The 24936-nt window shown below is 37.4% G+C and overlaps 1 protein-coding gene across 1 annotated transcript; it reads right to left on the bottom strand.

Annotated features, from left to right (window-relative positions):
• Positions 1–22986: 22986 nt before the first annotated feature.
• On the bottom strand, positions 22987–23792 carry LOC109241114 (auxin-induced protein 15A-like). Its single transcript, XM_019407834.1, has one exon. The coding sequence runs from the start codon at positions 23694–23696 to the stop codon at positions 23298–23300; it is 399 nt and encodes a 132-aa protein (XP_019263379.1). The 5' UTR covers positions 23697–23792; the 3' UTR covers positions 22987–23297.
• Positions 23793–24936: the final 1144 nt, after the last annotated feature.

The raw sequence follows: 24936 nt of genomic DNA, 5'->3' as shown, positions 1-24936 counted from the left end.
TTGAAAAACTTACATGCCATAGCTAAATCTAAGAGCTATTACTGGATCATAACTACCTTTTAATTTAATTATTTTTCATAGCTACAACGGATTTTCAATTTACCTATCATAGTTAATACCAAATACACAGAATTATTCCACTGTGTAATCTTTTCTCTCAACCATCTTTCTCTTTTCTCAACTCTCTCTCTCCTTTTCCCTCTCCTTCTCCGTCGAAAGTAAAGAAGTCACCGCTTGTCGTCTTCTCCGGCGGAGTTCTACGAAGCCCAACTAAACAGTCACCTCTTTCTCTCTTCCCCACACATCATCACCCTCCGTCGTATACCCCTTCACCGTGAATCACCCTTAACACCGTCGCCGCCCACCATCAGATCCAGATATGAAATCACGAAGTTGTGATCAATCCATTATCGGCGGCAAAATAATAGAGGAGGAAGGTCGGAGGTGTCACCGGATCTGGATCTAATGGAGATGCCGAAATCCATGGCTTCTCTCCTTCTTTGTGTCTCACATCTAAGTGTATTCATCTAACCTTAGACTTATTCCTCCACTACTACTTTTCACACCGGAAAAAGAAGTTTCCTCTTTCTTCTACACTGCCTTTCATGTCGGAAAATTATTGTATAAATATAGTGTATTTTGTATTTTCGTCAAAGATCTAAAGTGTATTTTGGATTTTCGTCGGAGATCCGACGGGATTTAATTATATTCTTCATTTTTAAATATAGTGTATTTTATATTTTCGCCGGAGATATTACTGTATTCTTTATTTTTTAGTTAAATACAGTTAATTTTTAAAAGGATTTGAATGTATTCTTTATTCTTCTAGTGTAAATACAGTGGAATCTTATATTTCGTCGGAGATCCGTCTAGGCTTGATTGTATTCTCCCTTTTTAAATATAGTGTATTTTGTATTTTTGTCGGAGATTTGACTGTATTCTTCATTTCGTCATTTTTGTAGTGTAAATACATTCAAATACAGTCGAATATATTCAACCTTGACACATCAAATAATGTTGTGTGCAACTGAACAATGTATTCAAATACACGCCAAAAAAATTAAAAATTAAAGAAAATACTACTTAACAGTGTATTCAAATACACTCAAATACAACGAATTGTCCAAAACTAGCTACAAAACGTAAATACATAAAATGTAGTTAGAGATTGTTAAAAGCTCCTTAAAATGTAGTAATTTCTGAAAGTTCCTCTTCTTTTTTCTGATTTTCTTTTATGGAGAAGGGCCAAATATACTCTTGTACTATGAGAAAAGATTTAAATATACCTCTCATTATACTTTCTGTCCAAATATGTTTCTGACGTTATACTATTGGTTTAAATATACCCTTCATCCATTAAGATTGTCCAAAGTGGACATTCGATCCTACATGATACACTCACATTTAATGAGGTGAATGCCACGTGGCATACCACCTCAGCGTCCCTAAGCCATTTTACCCCTCCTCCCTATTTGTTCTTCCACCACTAAAATTTCCTCCTCACTCCCCTCCCCCACCCCCACCCCCACACCATCATTATCACCATTACCGCCACCATGACCATCTCTAATCTAAAAAAGACCACTTTGTACACTTGAGACAAAGGGAAAGTTAGTGCTACCTAAGATATTGACTACGAACAAGCTTTAACTCGTACCCCTCAATCATAATTGTAAGGTATTTAATGACTTCATTGTGTGCGCTAATCAAAACGAGGCCCTACCATTAATCCCTAAAAATTCATTGTCTGAATCAACACATTATTAAGCTTATAAATTTATTTGGCTATATTGGCATAATTTACTCTTTTCTATTTTTCCTAATAAATCTTTTTCCCTCGTTGTCCCCAAAGGAGCTTACTTTCAAGTTTCTTGCGTATTGTATATGTATCTAATCTAATATTAAAACAATTAGGTACACTATTATAATCGGAAACCCTTTTAGCTCATTACTTTCTTGCCTAAAAATCACCAGCTTTTCTGGGAATAAGCTTGCGTATTTTTCTCGCAAATCAATCACAAAAACTAGGTCATGGTAGAGGTAATAGTGGTGGAGGGGCAGAAAATTTTAATGGTGAAAGAACAAATGAACATGAGGGGTAAAATGGGTTAAGGGTGCTGAGGTGGCATGCCACGCGGCATCCACCTCATCAAATGTCAGTGTCATGTAGGGCTGGATGTCCACTGTGGACAACCTTAACGGATGAAGCGTATATTTGAACCAATAGTATAATATCAGGGTGATATTTGGTCTGAAAGTATAACGAAGGGTATATTTAAATCTTTTCTCATAATACATGGCTATATTTGGCCCTTCTCCGTTTCTTTTAAAACGATTCCCTCCGTTCCAAGTAGGAAATAATTTCTGTATTATCTAACTCTAATTTTTATTCAATTTCTCGTCTTTAGCTCCCTTCTAAGTAAATGCTACGATTCTATTGCACAGTCAACAATATTTCACAAGCAGTGGCTAAGTTCATCTTTACGTGTTTAATTAAAAAATAAAACAAAATAAATAAACATCAATTTAGAATATGAACTAAAAAATTTAAATCCCAAATAAAAAATTTATATATACAAGTATACCTATGATACCAAATCGACACCACTTGCATACAATCCAATGCTCTATTGGAGTCAAAGTGTGGTGGCCAACTAGTCTAATAAGTTGGAAGGTTGAGGCATTCGGTGCATGGAATCATAGACTAAAGTTACCTTCAACTAACAACTTTACTACTTTCTTTTTTCCTTTTAATGCTAAACCTATTAACACGGAGTCTAACGTTTGACCAATTCATAAAAAATACTCATATGTTGCACGTCTTGATTATAAGCAAAGTGAAATAATTTATTTTGTACTTTTAAATATTTGAAAACCCTTAAACTGGATTACGTACTATCATAGATACTTTGCTAATGCACGTGTCACCCAAGGAGAAAAGAAGAAGAAAAAGAAAAAGATGAGATTAACCTTTCTCATTCACTTGTTTGTCACTATAAGTTTGCATGTAACCAGTTGACACTAACTAAGTAAAAGTTATACTCTCTCGAGACTTTTCACATCTCCAAATTGACAAAGAGAGAGATAATATAAATTTAAAACTCTTCTTATAGTTACAAGTTAGGGACACTAGTTGTGTCTGCGATTCGCAATATACAAGTTACATTCGTCCCTAAACACTAAAACAAGGCGACCTTTAGAAAATATTATTTGAAGCTGTATATATTTAGAGTTATCATATTGCAACTTACAACAATAATAACAATAAAAATTACGACTAATACTTATTCGAGATATTTTTGTCGTATGCAAGGAGATTGTAGATCATAATTAATGTTGTTCTATTCTCAATAGATAATTTTGGGGAATTCGGAATTTTCTCAAGAAGCTAGGTGGACAAACAATGTAGAAGTTATCTTTAGGGGACTTCTAAAAATCACAGAAAACTTGCTTTACTAGCCTGGGACAAAGTCTGTGTGCCAAAAAAGTATGGTGGGTTGAACATTAAAGGGTGTAGGAATTGGAATGTGTGGGGTCCATTCCATGAATATGAAAGGAAGACAAATTTCCTTTGGCATAAAGTACCATGCTGCCAAATTTACAGGAAATGTGATTTGGGTTGTCAGATTTTTTCATTGCTTTCACAAGGTGAAGCTTTAACATTTACATTATGATGATGTCATCCATGATGCAATCAAGGAGTATTGGACGTCAATAAATAGATAGATCCTGACTTAGTTGAAGACACACCAAAACAGACAGAATAAGAGAGAGTTGAAAGAGTAAGAAGAAAAATACTCTGTGAGGAAAAATATAGAGAGTTTGAGTGGTGTTGTAGGTGGAAAAATCAAAAGAGGGTTACTTATTTTGAGTGAGTGATCTTGGAGTATTTTACTCGGTACCATAAATTGTAAAATTCTTGCTATAGTGAAATCAGTTGCTGCTCTCGGGCCGTGGTTTTTCCCTTATTCAAAAGGATTTTTCCACGTAAACACATGGTGCCTTTGTTTCTCTTATTATTGTTATTGATTACTGTATTTTAGTAATTTGCATTTATTACAATCATATACCGTAAATATTATTTCTGTGGAGGTTAATTTTCCCAACAACTGGTATCAGAGCACAAGTTCTGCTCATTCACAAAAATATTATTTACTATCAATTTTACTCTGTGACAATAAAAATATCAGGAATAAAGTATGAAGTAACAAGATTCAACGGTAATGACGGTTTCTCCACATGGCAAAGAAGGCTGAAGGACCTAATCATCCAACAAGGGTTAGACATTGCACTAGATGGAAAAGAGGCAAAATCGGAAACCATAAAAGTCAAGGATTGGGCAGACATGGATAAGAAAGCGGCTAGTGCAATTAGAATGCACTTGTCCGATGAAGTACTCAATAATGGCGGGGATGAAAATAGTGCATGTGGTATTTGGAAAAGACTAAAAAGTCTATACATGTCCAAATCATTAACAAACAAGTTGTTTTTGAGAAAGCAACTTTATGCCATCCATATGAGTGAAGGTACAATTTTTTTCCCATTTAAATATATTCAATGGATTAATCAGCCACTGGCAAACCTCGGAGAAACAATCACTGAAGTAGATAAGGCTATCACGCATCTAAACTCGTTGCCATCTTCCTATGATAATTTGGCAACAACCATCCTGCATGGTAGAGATACCATTTATTTAAAGGAGGTCACATCAGCCATCCTACTCAATGATAAGATGAGGAAGAAGCCCCAAAATCAGGGGCATGCTCTTATCATGGAAAATAGAGGAAGAAGTTTTTATAGAGCATCGAGTAGCCGTGATAAATCTAAAGCCCGTGGAAAGTCCAAGAACCGATCAAAGGGTAGGAATTGCTACAGTTGCGGTCAACCCGGTCACTTCAAAAGAGAGTACCCAAAGAAAGGTGGAGGCGAGAATAGTGGTCAGAATAGAATGATGACAACACAACTACTACAGTGCACAACGATGATTCGGTGGTTCTCTTCATTCATGAGGAGGAGGAATGCGTGCACCTAGCAAGCCAAGAGTCAGAATGGGTGGTTGACAGTGCAGCATCCTACCATGCTACACTGGTAAGAGAATTCTTCTGTAGGTACAAAGCAGGAGATTTTGGGATGATCAAGATGGAAAATACCAGTCACTCAAAGATTGTGGGGATTGGCAACATTTGTATCAAGACAAATGTCGGATGCACATTAGTTCTAAAAGTTGTACGACACGTACCAGATCTGCGAATGAATTTGATTTCAGGGATCTTTTAGATCGAGACGGATACGAGAATCACTTTGCCAGTAGGAAGTGGAGACTCACCAAGGGATCATTGGTGATTGCTAAAGGAGTTGTTGTATACACGTTGTAAAAAACAACCGCTAAGATATGTGAAAGTGGATCACATGCAGCTGTAAATGATACGCCTGCAGATTTATGGCACCGGAAATCGGGCCATATGAGTGAGAAGGGACTGCATATCATATCCAAGAAGTCACTCATCTCATTTGCAAGAGGTACAACTGTGAATTCTTGTGATTATTATTTATTTGGAAAACAACACAGGGTATCATTTCAAGCAACTCATGGAAGAAAATCGAATATACTTGATTTAGTATATTCTGATATTTGTGATCCAATGGATGTAGAACCAATGGAAGGTAACAAATGTTTTCTCACATTTATTGATGATGCTTCACGGAAATTGTGATTTTATTTCTTGAGAACAAAAGACCAGGTATTTCAAAATTTTCAGAAATTCCATGCTCTAGTGGAAAGGGAGACAGGTCAAATATTAAAGCATCTCAGGACAGACAATGGAGGAGAGTATACTTCAAAGTAGTTTGAAGACTACTGCCCAAGCCATGGAATCCGACACGAGAAGATATTTCCTGGAACCCCACAATACAATGATGTCCTCCATGATGCAAGGAAGGAGTATTGGACGTCTATAAATAGATAGATCCTTACCCGGTTGAAGACACACCAAAAAAGATAGAGCAAGAGAGAGTTCACAGAGTAAGAAGAAAAATACTCTGTATGAAAAAATATAGAGAGTTTGAGCGGTATTGTAGTGAGGTGAAAAAATTAAAAAAGGGTTATTTCTTTTGAGTGTGAGTGATCTTGGAGTATTTTACTCGGTACCATAAATTGTAAAATCCTTGTTATGGTAAAATCAGTTGCTCCTCTCGAGCCATGGTTTTTTCCTTATTCAGAAGGACTTTTCACATAAATTTTAGTGTCCTTGTTTCTCCTATCATTGCTGTTGGTTATTGTATTTTAGTAATTCGTATTTGTTACAGTCGTATACCGTGAATATTATTTCTGTGGAGGTTAATTTTTCTAACAGAATGTAGCTGCAGTGGAGAACTACTATGGCAATTGGCTAGGAAAAAAGTTGTGCTATGGGTAAAATGTGTGCATGGGATATACATGAAGCATGAACTGAACATCTGGAGCCACAAACCACCTCTTGATAGTAGTTGGTACCAGAGAAAACTGAATTCACTCAAAGACTTAATGGCACAGTACTGGTACAATGGTGGGAATTATCTGCTTACTCAAAATGGAGCTTATTCAATGACAAGAAGCTATAATGAACCGATAGGAGTACAAGTCCAAATGGAGGCAAACTTGATATGGAACATATTGTTACAACCTAAACACATATTCAGTGTCTGGTTAGCTAACCAAGACAGGATGCTAACCAAGGAAAGATTGATTAAAATGCACATTCTATGTAGGATCAATATGCAGTCTATCTAATCAAGGGAGAATAGAAACCCAAAGTCATTTGTTTGCATAATATACATAGATTACAACAGTAAGCGATGGATTATCCAACTGGATAGGTATTCAGCAGAGTATTTAGTGGAACAAAAGCATGCATTGAAGACAATTTAAGAAGGAATAGTGTTTGCAGCTTGGGGAGCCATGGTATAATACCCTTGGCAAGCCAGGAACTGGAAGATCTTTAGGAGCAAAGAAGTACAAATTTTGTAGTTGCACATGATATACAAAAGGAAACTAGAATTAGGTTATATGATATACAACATACAATAAGAGCTTATAGATGTCAACATTTGATCTCCAAGCTTTGTAATTAGTGTTTGCTGTGTTGGGCAGAGAGTAGAAAATAAGCAGAAGCAGAGAAGAAAGGAACTTAAAGCTGTCAACTTTGTTTTTAATATTGCTTGACTTGAATAGATAACAACATATGCCAACATATATATAGGCCGAAAAAAACAAAACAGACCTAATATCTAGGACCTGTAACCCACTACTGCACTTTATTAGCAAAGCTAACTTGACTTGAGTAAATAAAGGAAACTACTTAACAGAAATCAAAAGACTAGTTCAACCAAACTATCCATTCCCAATTTACTACACAGTAAAGTTTTGAATTACTCTTCAACATTCCCCCTTGATTCAAAACTGCACACACTAAGCAACAACAATAACAACAACAACCCAGTATAATCCCACAAGTGGGGTCTGGGGAGGGTAATATGTACGTAGACCTTACCTCTACCCCGAGGGGCAGAGAGGCTGTTTCCAGGAGACCCTCGACTCAAGAAGGCAACAAGAGACGATATATTAGTACTATCAATAGACTCATAATAAAATAACATAAAATAACATAGAATCCATAACATAACATAACATAAAATACCATAAAATAACAAAATACCAGCAGTATAAGAAATATAGGAAATACGAAAAGGATGTAAAGTATACTAATAACCAACAGAAGATGAGAAGAGAACAAAAATAGAAATTAACTATCAAAGATAAAGGAAAAATACCTAAACAAAAATCTCAGTCCAGTAAATAATTGAGAAGAAACTTCAAATCTCCGGTTGATTTTGATATTAATCGTGTGTTCTTGTCAAGAACACACGAATAAAGTCAAATTAGACCTTGAATTTTCAAGAAATCTCGAATCAGGGGCTTTGGGATNCTGCCTGATCACTTCTCCCCAATACTTTTTAGGTCTCCCTCTACCTCTCCTCGTGCCCACCACAGCCAGTCGCTCACACCTCCTCACCGGTGCATCAGTGCTCATCCTCTGAATGTGCCCGAACCATCTGAGTCTAGCTTCCCGCATCTTGTCCTCCATGTGGGCCACACCCACCTTCTCTCGAATATCTTCATTCCTAATCTTATCCATCCTTATATGCCCGCACATCCACCTCAACATCCTCATCTCTGCAACTTTCATCTTCTGGATGTGTGAGTTCTTAACCGGCCAACACTCGGTCCCGTACAACATGGAAGGCCTAACCACTGCTCTATAAAATTTACCTTTCAGTAACGGTGACACTTTCTTGTCACACAGGACTCCCGTTGCTAACCTCCACTTCATCCACCCCACCCCTATACGGTGTGTGACATCCTCATCGATCTCCCCGGTCCCCTGAATAACTGACCCAAGGTACTTGAAACTACCCCTCTTAGGGATGACTTGAGAGTCAAGCCTCACTTCCACTCCCGCTTCCGTCGGCTCGGCCCCAAATTTGCACTCGAGGTATTCCGTCTTCGTCCTGCTCAACCTGAAACCTTTTGACTCAAGGGCATGTCTCCAAACCTCTAGCCTCTCGTTGACGTCACGTCGTGTCTCGTCAATTAGGACTATGTCATCAGCAAATAGCATGCACCATGGCACCTCCCCTTGAATATGATGCGTTATGGCATCCATCACCAGGGCAAATAGGAAAGGGCTGAACGCAGACCCTTGGTGCAACCCCGTAACAACCGGAAAATGCCCGGAGTCACCTCCTACTGTCCTAACCCGAGTCTTAGCTCCATCATACATGTCTTTAATCACCCTAATGTAGGCAACCGGGATCCCTTTAGCCTCTAAGCAGCTCCATAAGACCTCCCTAGGAACCCTGTCGTACGTTTTTTCTAGGTCGATAAAACCATGTGGAGATCCTTCTTCTTATCCCTATATTGTTCCACCATCCTCCTAATAAGGTGGATAGCTTCTATGGTAGATCTCCCCGGCATGAACCCGAACTGGTTGTCTGAAATAGACACCGTCCTTCGCACTCTCACTTCTACCACTCTCTCCCAGACTTCATGGTATGACTTATTAATTTGATACCCCTATAGTTGTTACAGCTCTGGATATCGCCTTTGTTCTTATACACCAGAACCATAGTACTCCATCTCCACTCTTCAGGCATCCTGTTAGTCTTGAATATAACATTAAACAACCCAGTAAGCCATTCCAAGCCTGCTCTACCCACACACCTCCAAAGTTCAACCGGGATTTCATCTGGCCCGGTAGCTCTGCCCCTCCTCATCTTACGCATTGCCTCCATGACCTCATCAACCTCAATGTCCCTACAATAACTTAATTCATGGGGGCTGTCGGCATTCCTCAATTCACCCAGTACAATATCCTGATCCCCTTCTTCATTCAGAAGTTTAAGAAAGTAGGTATGCCATCTCCTCTTAATCTGGTCTTCCCCCATCAAAACTTTGCCGTCATCCTCTTTTATGCACCTCACTTGGTCCAGATCCCGAGCCGTCCTCTCTCTCACCTTAGCGAGTCGGAATAACTTCTTCTCCCCGCCTTTGTTCCCTAGTTCCTCATACAGATGAGTAAAAGCTGCCGTCTTAGCCTCCGTTACTTCCATCTTCGCCTCCTTCCTAGCTACCTTTATATCTCCCACTGTTCACTCTCTTCTCCTCCTCGCCAGTGCTCCCTACTAACCCTAGGTAAGCCGCCTTCTTCGCTTCCACTTTACCTTGGATAACTGCATTCCACCACCAGTCTCCTTTGTGGCCACCGGTGCGGCCCGAAGATATCCCTAATACCTCTCTCGCCGCCTTCCTTATATAGTCTGCCGTCGTCGACCACATAGTGTTTGCGTCCCCACTACTTCTCCAAGCTCCCATTTCCGACAACCTTCCTTCCAACTCCTGAGCTTTATCCTTAGTCAAGGCGCCCCACCTAATCCTCGGGCAGCCTCGTACTGACCTCTGCTTCCTCCTTATCATAATACTAATGTCCGTCACCAAAAGCCTATGTTGCGTTGCAAGGGTCTCACCTGGGATAACTTTGCAATCCTCTCACAACCTTCTATCGCATCTCCTGAGGAGGAGATAGTCAATCTGAGTCTTCACCACCGAACTTTGGTAAGTAACCAAATGCTCCTCCCGCTTCGGAAAACTTGAGTTCGCAATCACTAGATCAAATGCCTTGGCAAAGTCCAACAGCGAAGTGCCCCCTCCGTTCCGCTCCCCGAAACCAAAGCCGCCATGCACCTCAGTATAACCACCTGCAGACGACCAATATGACCATTGAAATCTCCTCCTATGAATAACTTCTCGGAAGGCGGAATACTACGAACGATGTCATCCAACCCCTCCCAAAAGCGCCTTTTAATCTCCTCATCCAGGCCTACTTGCGGCGCATACGCGCTAACGACATTTAAAGTACACTCATCCACCACCAATTTAATAGTCATTAATCTATCATTCACACGCCTGACCTCTACCACCGACTCTCTAAGATGGCTATCTACCAGGATACCCACTCCATTCTTACCCCTCACGACTCCAGAGTACCATAACTTATACCATCCACGTTTTTCGCCCTCGATCCGACCCACCTAGTCTCCTGGACACACGCTATATTAATTTCCTCTTCTGAAGGATCTTCGCCAACTCTATAGACTTAGTCGTTAGCGAACCTATGTTCCATGACCCGATTCTCAACCTATAGGCTCCCTTGCCCCCTCTACCTCCCCTGCCTCCCGACCCACACCCTGACCCTGACCCCACCCTCTGCCCCACACTCTGCCCCACCCGAGGACATGCCCTTAATCTATCATCCCAGACTGCAGCCACTACACCTACGGCAAATCTAAAGAAGACTCGCTAGTGCACAACGGACACGAATCAAACTAGAAGGAAACAAATGACTACCAGTACACTAGTTGAATGATTTAACTATTGTGAACTAAAGTAACATCAATTTAGCTAACGCCAAAAAGGGAAACAGTAGAACTGAAGGTACCAATTCCCGAGAACCAAGCCTGTGTTGATTTGCAGTACTCGATGTAGTTGTATGCTCACGCACCGCTTCCCACCGTCCTTTGCTGACGCTCGTCCAGGTTGCTCTCCTTTGCTAGTGCTCGTGCGCCCAACTTGTCTCCAACAACTTCGAGAATTTCCCTGAAAACACAGTAAATACCACGACCGAAAAAACAAAAAGGGCTGTCACGCTACCACTGGTGTAGCCCTGAAAGTAACTAATAGAGAATGGGTTAATATTCTTTGGACCAATAATGGTCAGCTCTGGTCAAAATAATGGAGAACTCAATTAAATGAATTAATGATAAAAATCGATGCAACGAGCCAAAATATTCGGCTGAAATGTTAAACACAGTAGATCTGAAAAAATGAAAAGGATGTAATTGAAGCAAAACAAAAACAAAAATGAAAGGAGTCGTCCAACCGGTCGGAGCAAATGCGCTGGGTTAACCGACCGGAGCACTAATTTGATGCAAGAGTGTAATTACAGAGGGCGTAGCTTATTACCGAGTGTTATTACTCTTTGGATTGGTTTCTCCAAATCAAACAAATGAATCAGTGAATATTTATATTTGTAGTAAAGTAAAGATTTGTTTTTGGTGATGAAATGCAAAAACAGAAAACGGGGGAAGGGGAGAGAAGGGATGGGGAAGAGGGAAGGGAGGGGGAGGGGAAAGGGGGAGAGAGAGAGGGAGAGAGGGTAACTTACCTGTGATTTTCGGCGCCGGCGGTCACGCCGGAGGGTTTACGGTAGGCAGAAAAGAGGGGCACTAGCGGGGAGAGAGAAAAGGGATTAGAGAGAGAAAGAGCCGTTTCTGTGTTTATAACAACAGAAAAACAAAAAACTAGCCCTGCACACACTAAGCAATCGTCTGAAATAGCAGAATTTCTCCTTTGATAAAGCCTTCGTCAATACATCAGCTAGCTGCTCCTGTGTGCTGCAATATCCAGTGATATCTCCTCCTTTGCTACCAAATCACGGATGAAATGATAACGAATATCAATATGCTTTGTTCTACTGTGGAATGTTGGGTTCTTTGTCATGGAGATAGTTGCTTTATTATCACAAAATATCTTCGTTGCTCCCTTCTGCTCTTGTTAAAGATCTGCTAACACTCTTCTTAGCTAAACGGCTTGACAAGCTACTGAAGTTGCTGCAATATACTCAGCTTCTGAGGTTGATAATGATGTTGTAGCTTGCTTCTTTGAACTCCAAGTCACCACACCTGAGCCTAGAGTAAAAATATTTGCCGAAACACTTCGTATATCATCCAATGAACTTGCCCAATCACTATGTGTGTACCCGTATAATCTGAAATTAGAAGTATTTGAGTACCAGATACCAAAGTCCAAAGTTCCAGCAATGTACCGCAAAACTCTCTTTGCTGCTCCATAATGAATCTTTGAAGGTTGCCGCATAAACCTGGAAATAACACCTACAGAAAATGCGATATCGGGTCTAGTGTGCGTCAAATAAATTAGACCTCCAACCAAGCTTCTGAACAATCTTGCATATGTCAACTCTTCTCCATCTTCCTGATGTATTTTTTCATTAATATTCATGGGTGTGGCTGCAGGCTTGCAATTAAGCATGCCAAATTTATTGAGTAGATCCCTGCCATATTTCTTTTGTGAAATAAAAATTCCATTTTCAACTTGATGGACTTCAAGACCAAGGAAATAGTGCAACAAACCCATATCCGACATCTCAAACTCATTCATCATTTGAGACTTAAACTCATCAACAAGAAATATAGAGGAACTAGTATAAATGATATCATCAACGTAAAGACAAACAACGATGAAATTATTTTTACCTTCCTTTTTCACATACAGGGTGGGCTTGTTCTCACTTTTCATGTACCCCTGTTGTTGAAAGTAGCTATCAATCCTGCTATACCATGCTCGAGGGGCTTGCTTCAAGCCATACAATGCCTTTTTCAGCTTGTACACCTTTGTTTCATTGCCTTCCTTTATGAAACCTTCAGGTTGTGCTACAAAGACTTCTTCTTGTAATTCTCCATTGAGGAACGCCGATTTGACATCAAATTGATAAACTGGCCATTACAATTGTGCATCCAATGCTAGAACCACCCTCACTGTCTATCGGAGAAAAGGTCTATTCAAAGTCAACACCATATTGTTGGGGATAACCTTTTGCTACAAGGCGAGCTTTGTGCTTCTGTAAACTTCCATCTGCAGCAAACTTTGTCTTGAATATCCATTTCAAGCCAATAGAATTTTTGCCTTATGATAGATCTACCATCTCCCATGTTCCATTCTTTTAAATGGATTTCATCTCTTCTACCATTGCTTTCCGCCATTCTTCTTTTTCAGCAGCTTCTTCATAAAATAACGGATCTGAAATAGCAAGAGCAAATTGACAAGAAGTATATATGTTATTTGGATATTTTGAATTCGATTTCTTGACTCTTGTCGATCTTCTTAGTGGAATTGGCTCAGCTGCAGTTTCTTCAAGTGTTACAGATGTGTCTGGTGCCATTGTTGAGCTACTGGAGGAACTTGTTGGAGCAGATTCTTGTCTTTTATCATGAGAGTCTTCAATGGACATAGGAATCTCATGTTGTCCTTGTTCTCTATCCCAATTCCAGCTAGTATTTTCATCAAATATAACATCCCTTCTAACTGAGATCTTGCCATTAAGAGGGTTATTGTGACGACCCAAAGGGGTCATCACTTATTTTCTTACCCATCCCGTACTTCCGAGGCCTTGAAAACCTCATCCAGGGTTGCCTCGATTTACGTGCGCAGTCCGGGCGCATAACCGGAAAGCGTAAATATAAATTATGTGAGAAAAATGCTAAATTTTGATATTAAATTGACTAAGTTTGACTTCGGTCAAAATTTTGGGTAAACGGACCCGGACCCGTGATTTGACGGTCCCGGAGGGTCCGTAGGAAAATATGGGACTTGGGCGTATGCCCGGAATCGAATTCCGAGGTCCCAAGCCCGAGAAATGAATTTTTGTGTGAAATTATTTTCTGGAAATAATTAAGAAAATTGGAAATGAAATTTGATTAGAAGACTTTGGTATCGGGCCCGTATTTTGGTTCCGGCGCCCGGTACAAGTCTTATATATGATTTAAGCACTTTCTGTAAAGTTCGGTTGAGAACGGACGTCGTTTGACGTGTTTCAGACTTAAAATGGGAATTTGATGTTCTATGAAAAATTTGGAAGAAATCATGAGCTTTGAGGCTTGATTTGATGTACATGATGTTATTTTGGCGATTTGATCGCACGGATAAGTCCGTAGGATGTTTTTGAGGTTGTGTATGTGTTCGGTTTGGACCCCGAGGGCTCGGGTGAGTTTCGAGTAGGTTCCGGGAGGCCTTAGGCTTAAAATACCAGATGTTGCAGGTTCAGGAAAATATTGCAGACTATGAACCCACCAGCGCGGCCGCGGTCGCCTTTGCGCGGTCCGCGGTTAGTGCTGTGCGGCCGCGGTCGCCTTGTGCGGTCCGCGGTGGGTGCTGCGCGGCCGCGGTCGTCTTCGCGCGGTCCGCACAGGGAACTTCAGAGATCCGCAAGTCCTCAGGCATGTCAGCGCGGCCGCGTTCCCTTTTTGCGCGGTTCGCGCTGGGGACTTCAGAGGGTATAAATACACGGGATTTTCAGTTATTTCTCACTTTTCAAAAACCCAAAACATAAGAGGCGATTTTCCAAGCAATTCTTCTTCTTCAAAACGATTGGTAAGTGATTTCTAACTCATTTTCTTCACTCCTTAACATCTTTTAACATAATTTCAACTTCAAATCAAAGATTTTAATGGGGAAATTTGGGTATGTTGGGTAGAACCTAGGTTTTGCTAAAATTAGGAATTTGGACCTCAATTTGAGGTCCGATTTCAAAACAAATTACATATTTGGGTTCGTGGGGGAATGGGTAACCGGGTTTTGGTTTGAACCTCGGGTTTTGACCACGTTGGCCTGAGGGGAATTTTGGTCATTTTACCTAAACTCGCGTCTTAGCTTTAAATTACATAGTGGAATCAGTTTCTTGAGATGTTATTTACGAGATGTAATTGAAATGAATAGATTTGGGCCATTTGGAGTAGGATACTCGTGGCAATGGTGTGGTTTCGAGTTGATTTTGGAGCCGGTTTGAGGTAAGTGGCTTGTCTAACCTTGTGTGGGGGACTTCTCCCCCTTAGGACATGATATTTGATATTTGAATGCCTCGTACGTAAGGTGACGAGCGCGTACTTGAGCTAATTGTTGGAAATCCGTTTTTACTTGAAGTATTTAAATTGAGTTTTCTTGCTTATCTGTTTATTTTAAATTGCAAGTTTATTCTATGCTAGTCTAGAGAAGCATGTTTATTTGACTTACTTGTCTAAGTGCTTAAACTGTCTTGTTTGTACTCCGTGCAGTATGTTAGGCTAGAATTTTCTATTACTTGTTCTGAGTTTAGCATTTATCCTTATGTTTGGGCTGTTATTGTGTGTTTTTAAATTGGGACTACGGGAAGGCATCCCGGGAGATCCCCCTGCACTTGATATGTTCTGGACTGAAGGTGCGGGATACCAAGAGATCCCTGACACATGCTATTACAAGTTTTGAGGATACCAAGAGATCCCTCGTGTATATGATGAGGATACCAAGAGATCCTCGGGATACCAAGAGATCCCTCGTGTATATGATGAGGATACCAAGAGATCCTCGGGATACCAAGAGATCCCCGGTTGTTGTTCCTGTTGTGAATAGTATTTACTGGTATTGTCCTGTTTCTGCTTTCTATTACGGTTTCCTTATTTATCCTGTTTAGATTCTCGCTGTAGACCTTATTTATTCTGTTTTTCCTCATCTTATTATATATTATGTTATATCTCAATAGGGCACTGACCTTTCCTCGTCACTACCCAACCGAGGTTAGGCTTGGCACTTACTGAGTACCGCTGTGGTGTACTCATGCCCTTCCTGCGCTTCATGTGCAGATCCAGGTACCTCCACTCAGGCGCACTATCCTTGAGGCGGGGAGAGCTACGGAGACTTCGAGGTATATCTGCAGCGTCCGCAGACCGAAGAGTCTCCTTTCTTATTCTATCTGTAGTAGTTAGTTTTCTATCGTACCCTTGATGTAGACACTCTGGAGATTAGAGCATTTACAGTACTTCTTTAGCTTGTGTTCCCGTGAGTTTTCGCGTTTTGGGATGGCGTTGTAGACTTTCGCATTTCTTTTGAGTTGCATATGCCGAGCGGCCTCTATATGCAGTTATTGTTTTAACTTGTTCAGTTTTAATTCAATTATTCCGCAAGTTAGGTTGTTATTCCGCATTGTTAGGCTTACCTAGTTATAGGGACTAGGTGCCATCACGATATGTTCACGGAGGGCGAACTGGGGTCGTGACAGTTATACAATCTATATGCTTTAGATTGAGTACAATAGCCAATAAAAATGCATTTTTTAGACTTTTCATCAAGCTTTTGACGAGCTTGTGAATTTACCAAAGCATAAGCGACACATCCAAAAACTTGTAAATGACTTACATTTGGTCTCCTTTCATGCCAAGCTTCATAAGGAGTTCTGTTCATAACAGCCCTTGTTGGTGACAGATTCAGCAAGTAAACAGATGCTGCCACAGCTTCTGCCTAGAACTCATTTGTGAGTCCGTTTGCTTGTAGCATACTTCTTGCCTTCTCTATAATGGTACGGTTCTTTCGCTCAGCGACACCATTTTGCTCTGGAGTATAAGGAGTTGTTAACTCCCTATGGTGCCATTTCTTCACAAAATAAATTGAATTCATTAGACACGAACTCTCCACCTCTATCTGTGCGAAGAACTTTGATACTGCAGCTACTTTGATTCTCCACCAAAGCCTTAAATTTTTGAAACTTCTCAAATGTTTCTGACTTGTTTTCCAGAAAGTACACCCAACTCATGCGACTATAATCGTCAGTAAATAACAAGAAATAACGACTTAGTTTGCATAGGGCCACATAAGTCAGCATGTATTAATTCTAAGCATTTAGAAATTAGAAGCTCTCCATACTTTTCCAGTGGGAAAAGATTTCCTGGTTTGTTTTCCATAAATACATCCTTCACATAAATTAAGAGAACCAACTTTTGGTAGTCCAAGAACCATACTTTTATCACTTACCAATTTCAGACCTTTGATATTGAGATGCCCATACCTCAAATGCCATAGCTTTGAGTCGTTCTCTACACTTGCAGCGAGAGCAAAATTTTCCATGTTAGAAATATCCAACGGAAACATCTTGTTCGGAGTCATGTTGATATGAACCTTTTTGCCTGACATTTTATTTGTAATAACACAAGCACCGTCATCAAATAAAAGAGAATATCCACTAGTCATTAGTTGTCCAACGCTCAACAAATTGTATCCTAAATCAGGTACAAATTGAACATTATCCAACTTTTTTACTTTGCCATGGCTAGCGTCAACTTCTACTCTGCCTTTTCCCTCAACTTGCATCTCCCCTTTGTTGCCAAGCTGCACCTTTATCTTTTGTGTCTCATCAAACTCATTGAACAAGGATTTAGTACCAGTCATGTGATTCGAACAACCGTTGTCCACAAACCATAAGTCGCTTGGCCTATGGTTGGTATCAATACAAGCCATAAAAAGATAATTGTCTTCCTCATTTTCTGTTGCTGCTAAATTCATTTTCTGGTCTTTATACCAACAATCAACCTTTATATGCCCGTATCGCTTGCAATGATGACATTGAATGCCATTCTTTGTGTTACCTTGTTCATTGGACTGCCTATACCCATCATTCCTTCCTTTGCCTCTTCCATAACCGCAACCACGACCTCGACCACCGCGAAATCCTCCTCTTCCTAGACCTCTGCTTGTTGGAAAATCATTTTCTCTATATTTGGTGGTTGTGTCTTTTACTTGGAATGCCTTATCTTCATTCTTCTCTATCGATCGATTGATTCTCACCTCATGAGCTTGAAGAGATCTTCATCAACAGAAAGAACTGATAGATCTGTTGCTTCCTCTATGGCAGCAACTACATGATCAAATTTTGATGTCAAGCTTCTAAAAATTTTAGCAACGATCGTTTCATTTGAAATCTGCTCACCATAGGAACGCATTTGACCGACTATTGCCATTGTTCGTGACAAAAAAATCAGCAACTGATTCACCATTCTTCATCATCAAGGTTTCAAAGTTACGCCTTAGTGATTGCAACTTCACTGCCATGACCTTTGAATCACCTTGAAATTCTTTTTGTAAGATTGACCATGCCTCTTTCGATGTGGTTGCTGCTGCAATCTGTGAGAAAATAGTCTCATGGACTGCTTGTTGAAGAATGAACAACGCCTTGGCATCTTTCTTCTTGATTTCTTTCGGATTCTCCTCCTCCTCTTCATTGGTTTCAAATATTTCTATGAACCCATACTCTACCAAGTCCCATAGCTCCTGCGATTTGAGCAATGTCTTCACCTTGATTCTCCACCCCTCATATTACTCACCATTAAAAATGGGTATGAGTGGTTGAGAAGAAGAAAATCCAACTAGTGCCGCCATTGTTGTATAGTTTTTTTTAAAAGCCAAAGTAACTCTCTACCTCTTTTTCTCTCGTGTTTCCCTGAAAGACCAAAAAAAAAAAATATCACTCAATACCCAATGAACCCAAGTTGTTCGCTCAAATGGCCACAAGACCACAATGGCTCTGATACCAAATTTGTTGGGCAGAGAGTAGAAAATAAGCAGAAACATAGAAGAAAGGAACTTAAAGCTGTCAACTTTGTTTTTAATATTGCTTGACTTGAATAGATAACAACATATGCCCACATACATATAGGCTGAAAGAAACAAAACAGACCTAATATCTAGGACCTGTAACCCACTACTGCACTTTATTAGCAAAGCTAACTTGACTTGAGTAAATAAAGGAAACTACTTAACAGAAACCAAAAGACTAGTTCAATCAAACTATCCATTCCCAATTTACTACACAGTAAAGTTTTGAATCACTCTTCGACATGCTGTTCTATTTAATTTGAGGCTTAGTGAACTATGACACCCTTCCTAAAATGTGGTTGTAGTCCTAGCCTCCTAGATGCTCTTTAAATGTATCGATTAATACGATTTATTTCAAAGTTATCTATATTATTATAAAAGTATGAATACAATGTCGTTTACAAAAATAATCTTATTATATTAAGCACAATAACTCATAAGGAAAGGACACAATTGGGAATATTACATATTAGAATAAAGACTTGTAGTAGAATAAGGAATTAACTCACGCTAATAATATGCTGCAAAATTAATATTGAGTATAGAGAAATAATTTTAAAAGGCTTACGAACCAAATTGCTGCAATGAGTAGTGATACATCTCCTGTCCTCTAGAAGCCTTAAAAAATCACGAATGATCTTTTCTATTCTTTCTTCATTCAATTGAATGTTTTCTTGATCTCCTACAATTTCAACTCTTAGTTACCTATTTTATAAATTAAATAAAAAATGAGCAAATTAAAATTCTAAGAATCTTTCGGGTCTTCGTGATCTCGAAGCTAATCAAAAGTTACAAGCATCCTTTATCCAAAAAAAAAAAAATTATTGGATCACAATCTAAAAGCTAACATGCATCCTTCATGATTTTTCTCATTCTGCAAGTACTTTGGCAAATAGACGTGTTTCGTCATGCCCTTAATCTCTCTAACCTTTTCTTTGTTTCTTTGCATATTGTGTACTCAATTTTTGAAAACCTTATAGGTACCCAAGAAGAATAAAGAGCAGCAGATTAGGAAAATTACCTAATCAATTACCTTAACGCATGATTGCAGGGTGATCAAATGGAGTTAAGCTATTTATATTTATCAATCTATATCTATATCTATCTATCTATATTTTATATTTATTATAAAATCATAATACAATGTCAGTTTACAAAAATAACCTAATAGTATTAAGTATAATAACTCATAATAAAAGGACATTACCGAAATTCTAGCTATTAGCATTATAATCCTATTAGTTTTAGTACATAATACAACATGTTAGGAATCTTACGTGATTACCTTTAGGATTCCTATTAGTATAATTACTTTCGGGTTGTCTAATTCATATAAAATTGAACAAGTAAATATCTTTAGTCATGTAATCCTATTACTTTTAGGATATAGCTCTTAAAAATTCCTATTACTAATTAATTTGAAAACGTATTATAATGTCCTATTACTAATTTAATTTGAGAATGTAAAATATTTTCCAAATTCATTTAGAAAAAAGAGAGCATATATTATTATAAAAGCTTAAATACAATATTAATATACCAAATTAACCCTAAAATATTAAATGGAAGAACTCATAGGGAAAGGACGTAACTGTAATTACCTATTTGTTTGGACTACAATACCTTCTCTGCTAATTTTTAATATTTAAGATTTTAAAATTAATAAAATTTTGTCTATTAAATTCTCATTAAAAATATTTAGGAAGGTTTAATAAAATTAATTTTATAAGAATCCTCTATATTGAGAATTCATTACCACTCCATAATGTCCAATATCAAAAAAATAAATAAAAATAATATTAAATGGACTGCATAAAGAGTTGAAATTGAGATGGGAAAAAATCCCCATGATAATATATTTCTATATTATATTGGAACTATTTTCCTACTCAAATAATATTTTTTTATCAATCTTTCATGTAATATTAAAAAATATTAAACAACAATTAAGAAAATATTTAAGAATATAAATGTGTGAGAAAGAGAAAAAAAATGGTTGATAAGAGTCAATACCACTAATGATTCTAAACATAAAGATCTAAAAGTGAAATGTTATATCAATCTTTTACTGTTTGAAAATAAAATTTTGTGGTGGATAAAAGTACAATTAAGATTAAATACTCAAAACAAGAGATGAACTAATATTAATATCTGAATCAACATAGAATAAATTATCTTTTATGTTAAAACTAAATTATTAAATCTTTTAATTAATTATTTTGTAAGAGAACCCAATTCAATTATTTTTTTTAATTCATCATATGAGTAAAATTCTTATTCGAGTTAAAAAAATCTTAGGGTACATAAATTTATTCCATAAAAATATCGTTAGAACACAAAGTAAAAATGTTAGTATATTATTAATAATCAAAATGCTATTCAAGTATCTGAGGAAGTACAATCAAAGCTAAATCCTAAATAAAAACAAACTTTCAAGACTATATTATAAAGAGTCAACTATGCTATAACGGGATTATTCTTTGTAGATGCCTCCGACGGTATCGAAATAATATTTCTACGTCATGTATTACTTGCAAATATCATATCAAGAGGCATGGCACTGTATAGCAATAATAGCAAGTGATGTACCAACAACGATTTTATTGTGAGAGCTCCCACTTTAAATTTGATATACCTCTTCAAACAACTTAAATAACCATCACAAATATATCAAAGCAGAGCAATGGTGCTAAATTTATAAGGAAAGCAAAACTGATAATATGGGATGAAGCACTTATGGCTAAGTGTCAAACGATCGAAATAATTGCCCGGAGTTCTAGAGATATATTGGATATTAATGAACCCTTTGGTGAAGATCAATGGTTCGTGAGGTAATTTTATGTCAATACTACCAGTAGTTCCAAAATCGACAAAAGCAGAAACTGTAAAAGCTAGCTTGCCAAAGTTATACTTCTGGCCTCAAATGAAAAAGATTTAGCTGACAAGAAATATAAAGTAAGAGCAAATCCAGTATTCAGTGTCTTGCTTCATGTAGGAAATGAAGAAGAGCATCCAATAGATTTGGTTCTTCCTGAACACTTGGTTATCAATCCCAATGGTAATAGTGGTGCATTTAATGAGAGAAATATTTATATCATTAGATTAAATGCAATTTGTGCAAATCGCATGATAGAATTAAAAAGATATCTTAGCTAGCAGAAATGAATATGTTGATCAACTAAATAAAACATCGGTTGCAAAATTTTATAGTAAAAACAAAATATTTTTCTGTTTTTGACTCAGCAGAAAATGATACTAATAATTGCTATCAAGAAGAATACTTAAATACTTGAATACCAAATGGCCTTCTACCATACATGTTTGTTGTCAAGTTTATTATTTCTTACGTATGTTAGTGTTACCGTGTATATAATAGACTATGTAAAATTGATCTTCCATTGTATGTAGGTTGATTTTGAAGAAAAATATGCCCATCGTGCTACTGCAAAACTTAGATACGTCGAATGGCTTATGTAATAGCACACAGATGGTATATAGATATTTTGACAATAACGTCATACATGCAAAAATTATAATACTGGTCAATGTGCTTCTACGTATATTCTTATCCCTGAATTCAACTTTCATCTTTGAAAACTAAGGAATATCTGATTTAATTTAAGTGAAAATAATTTTTAGTATGTTTATGTTTTGCAAATATAATAAATAAAAATAAGGACAAACACACTAAATATTATACTATATTTACCGCAATATGTTTTCTTGCACGAACAACTGTATGTTGCACTTTCAAGAGGGATATCAAGATCGACAACAAGAGTTTTGGTTAAGGCATAGCAACCAAAGCATTAGGAGGAAACATACAAAAAAAAAAAAGATATTGTCCACAAAGAAGTGTTCGTTAAGGTACCATCACATTAAATATTTTTAAACTATAATACATAATTATCTAACTAAAATGATAAAATTGATCATTTGTGTAAGTTTTGATGATGTCCTTTTATTTTAAATTCAAGTATTATGCTAATGTAATAATATTTTTCGGCATTTACTGATTGTTGTATTATTATAATATAAAATTTCTCTCATTAATTAAATTTTATTGTTCCTACATATAAATAAATATTTAAATCGCCACGTGCTATTATTAACGTGCAACGCACGTTCATAAATACTAGTTACCAAAAAAATAAAAAAATACGAATCGATCTCAAGCAATATAGATTGAGGATGATTTCATATATATGAATCTTCATAGCAGTAATAATAGTAACAATAATAATGCAATAGGTTTTGCCACTCTATCTAACTCACTCGTTTTATAGTCTACATCATGGGGTAAACAAATGGGAACCTACTAAGAATATTGAGATATCAAATTACACAGAATCTTACCCTACCAAATTTCAATCAAGTTCTAAAGAATAATTTGAATTAAGTAATTAATTAATGTCTCTTCTACCAAGCTCGGGATCCATTTCTTCATGCTGTATGCTCGCACTAGAAATGTAATCTAAAGTTACAAATCATTCTATATTACCTATGATATCTACAAAAACTCCCCCACCAACTCACCAAAATCAAACTTCCCATTGCAGCACTCCACAGCATTGACTACTTCTTGAAATGCATTAACACTGCATGGCACCACCAGTCCACTTGTTTGCTCAAAGCCAAACTCATTGTACGTTTTCTCCAACAAAATCTTGAATAATGGATGGGAAAGATAGCTCGTTGGCACGACGAATCGTTCTCTTTCTTCCCCTACGTAGATAGCTAAGTTTCCTGTTGGTGTTGAGGACTTAGAATTTGTAAGAGACCATTCTTCATTGTCTTTAATAAGCAAGTATTCAACTTGTTGTGATCGCTCACGACAAATAGTACTGGTTATGAACTTAGCCTTCTCGGCTAGTTTCTTCACTGAAACTAACTTCTTGATCCCTAGCATTTTCCCCTTTGGATTTTGGCAAGAATTTGGATTGGAAAAGAAGAGGTGAAGAGGAAAATGGAGAGAAGAAAGCGTAAGGGAAAGAAGTTTAATTTCTTGACTATTCACTCAAAGAAAGGCATGGTTTTTATTTGTAGTGTGGTAGGTTACGTTGCTGAGAATTTGTCAAACAAAACTATATATGATTGTCGTCATTCATTTATTTCTAGAGATATACTTTTTAAATATTTTTGAATTGTCAATAGTTAAAAGAAATTAATAGATAATTAGAAATCAACACCTAGCCAATTTAAACGAAGAAGGCCTATTGTTTATTTGGACGGTATCACTCGACAATATAAAATTCGCTAGAAAAATAAACCTTTGTTAGGTATATAAATGGATGGAGGAGATCAAGAAGAGTTGCTTCTATAAAAAAATGCTTGCAACCATTAAAAATAGATTTGTTTAAATCAAATACCAAGTACCGACAACTACTTAACTGATGGGTTAGTTTACAACAAATTTTGGATTAGCTATAACCAACCTATTCAACCCAAAAACAAAAATATGTACCTTTGAATGATTGAAGCAATAATCATGGTTTAGTTGAAGGGCTGAACTTAATTCCTTGCTAACCATAAAAAGAAATGAGGGTTTTCTATATACATAAACTAGAAAAATCATTTATCACCAACTCATCAATTTGTTGGACGGCTTAACGTCCACTCTATAAGCCCTACGAAAAGTATTTATTATAATAAACTCTTTCAATTTAATTAGTCACTTAATTAGGTAAATAAAATTAGTCAAACTACCGAACTTAAAAGATGTAAAGGACAAGAAAATCTTAAATGTGGAGACCCCATAACGTGTGGAGAGAGCAAAATAGAGAATTGGGCAGATTAATGAGAGATTTAAATTATACATATATGGACAATATAAGTTTTTTTGTTTACATTACCGAAATAGTTTAACCTGTTATTATAGATAACTTATGCTTAAATATTGTGGGGTTAGCAATCAATACTAATCAACGACTTAGTGGTCGTTTACCCAGAATTGAAGGTATGAGAGAAACAAGGAAAACAGCTGTTTTGAGATTTTTTAAGAAATAGCTGATCGCGACTTCAACATCGTCACAAGATCAGAACATTCCTTGTGATTTTTTGACTTTATTTGATTGTATATTATTTCCTAACTTAGCTGCATAAAATGATTAGTACAAAAAATCGTACCTGCTGATTCTCGGAAAGGAGCA

The sequence above is a fragment of the Nicotiana attenuata genome, unplaced genomic scaffold (genome assembly GCF_001879085.1).
Source record: "Nicotiana attenuata strain UT unplaced genomic scaffold, NIATTr2, whole genome shotgun sequence".
Taxonomy (NCBI): Eukaryota; Viridiplantae; Streptophyta; class Magnoliopsida; order Solanales; family Solanaceae; genus Nicotiana; species Nicotiana attenuata.
The sequence above is the reverse complement of the archived record's forward strand: the minus strand, read 5'-3'. Positions and strand labels throughout refer to the sequence as shown.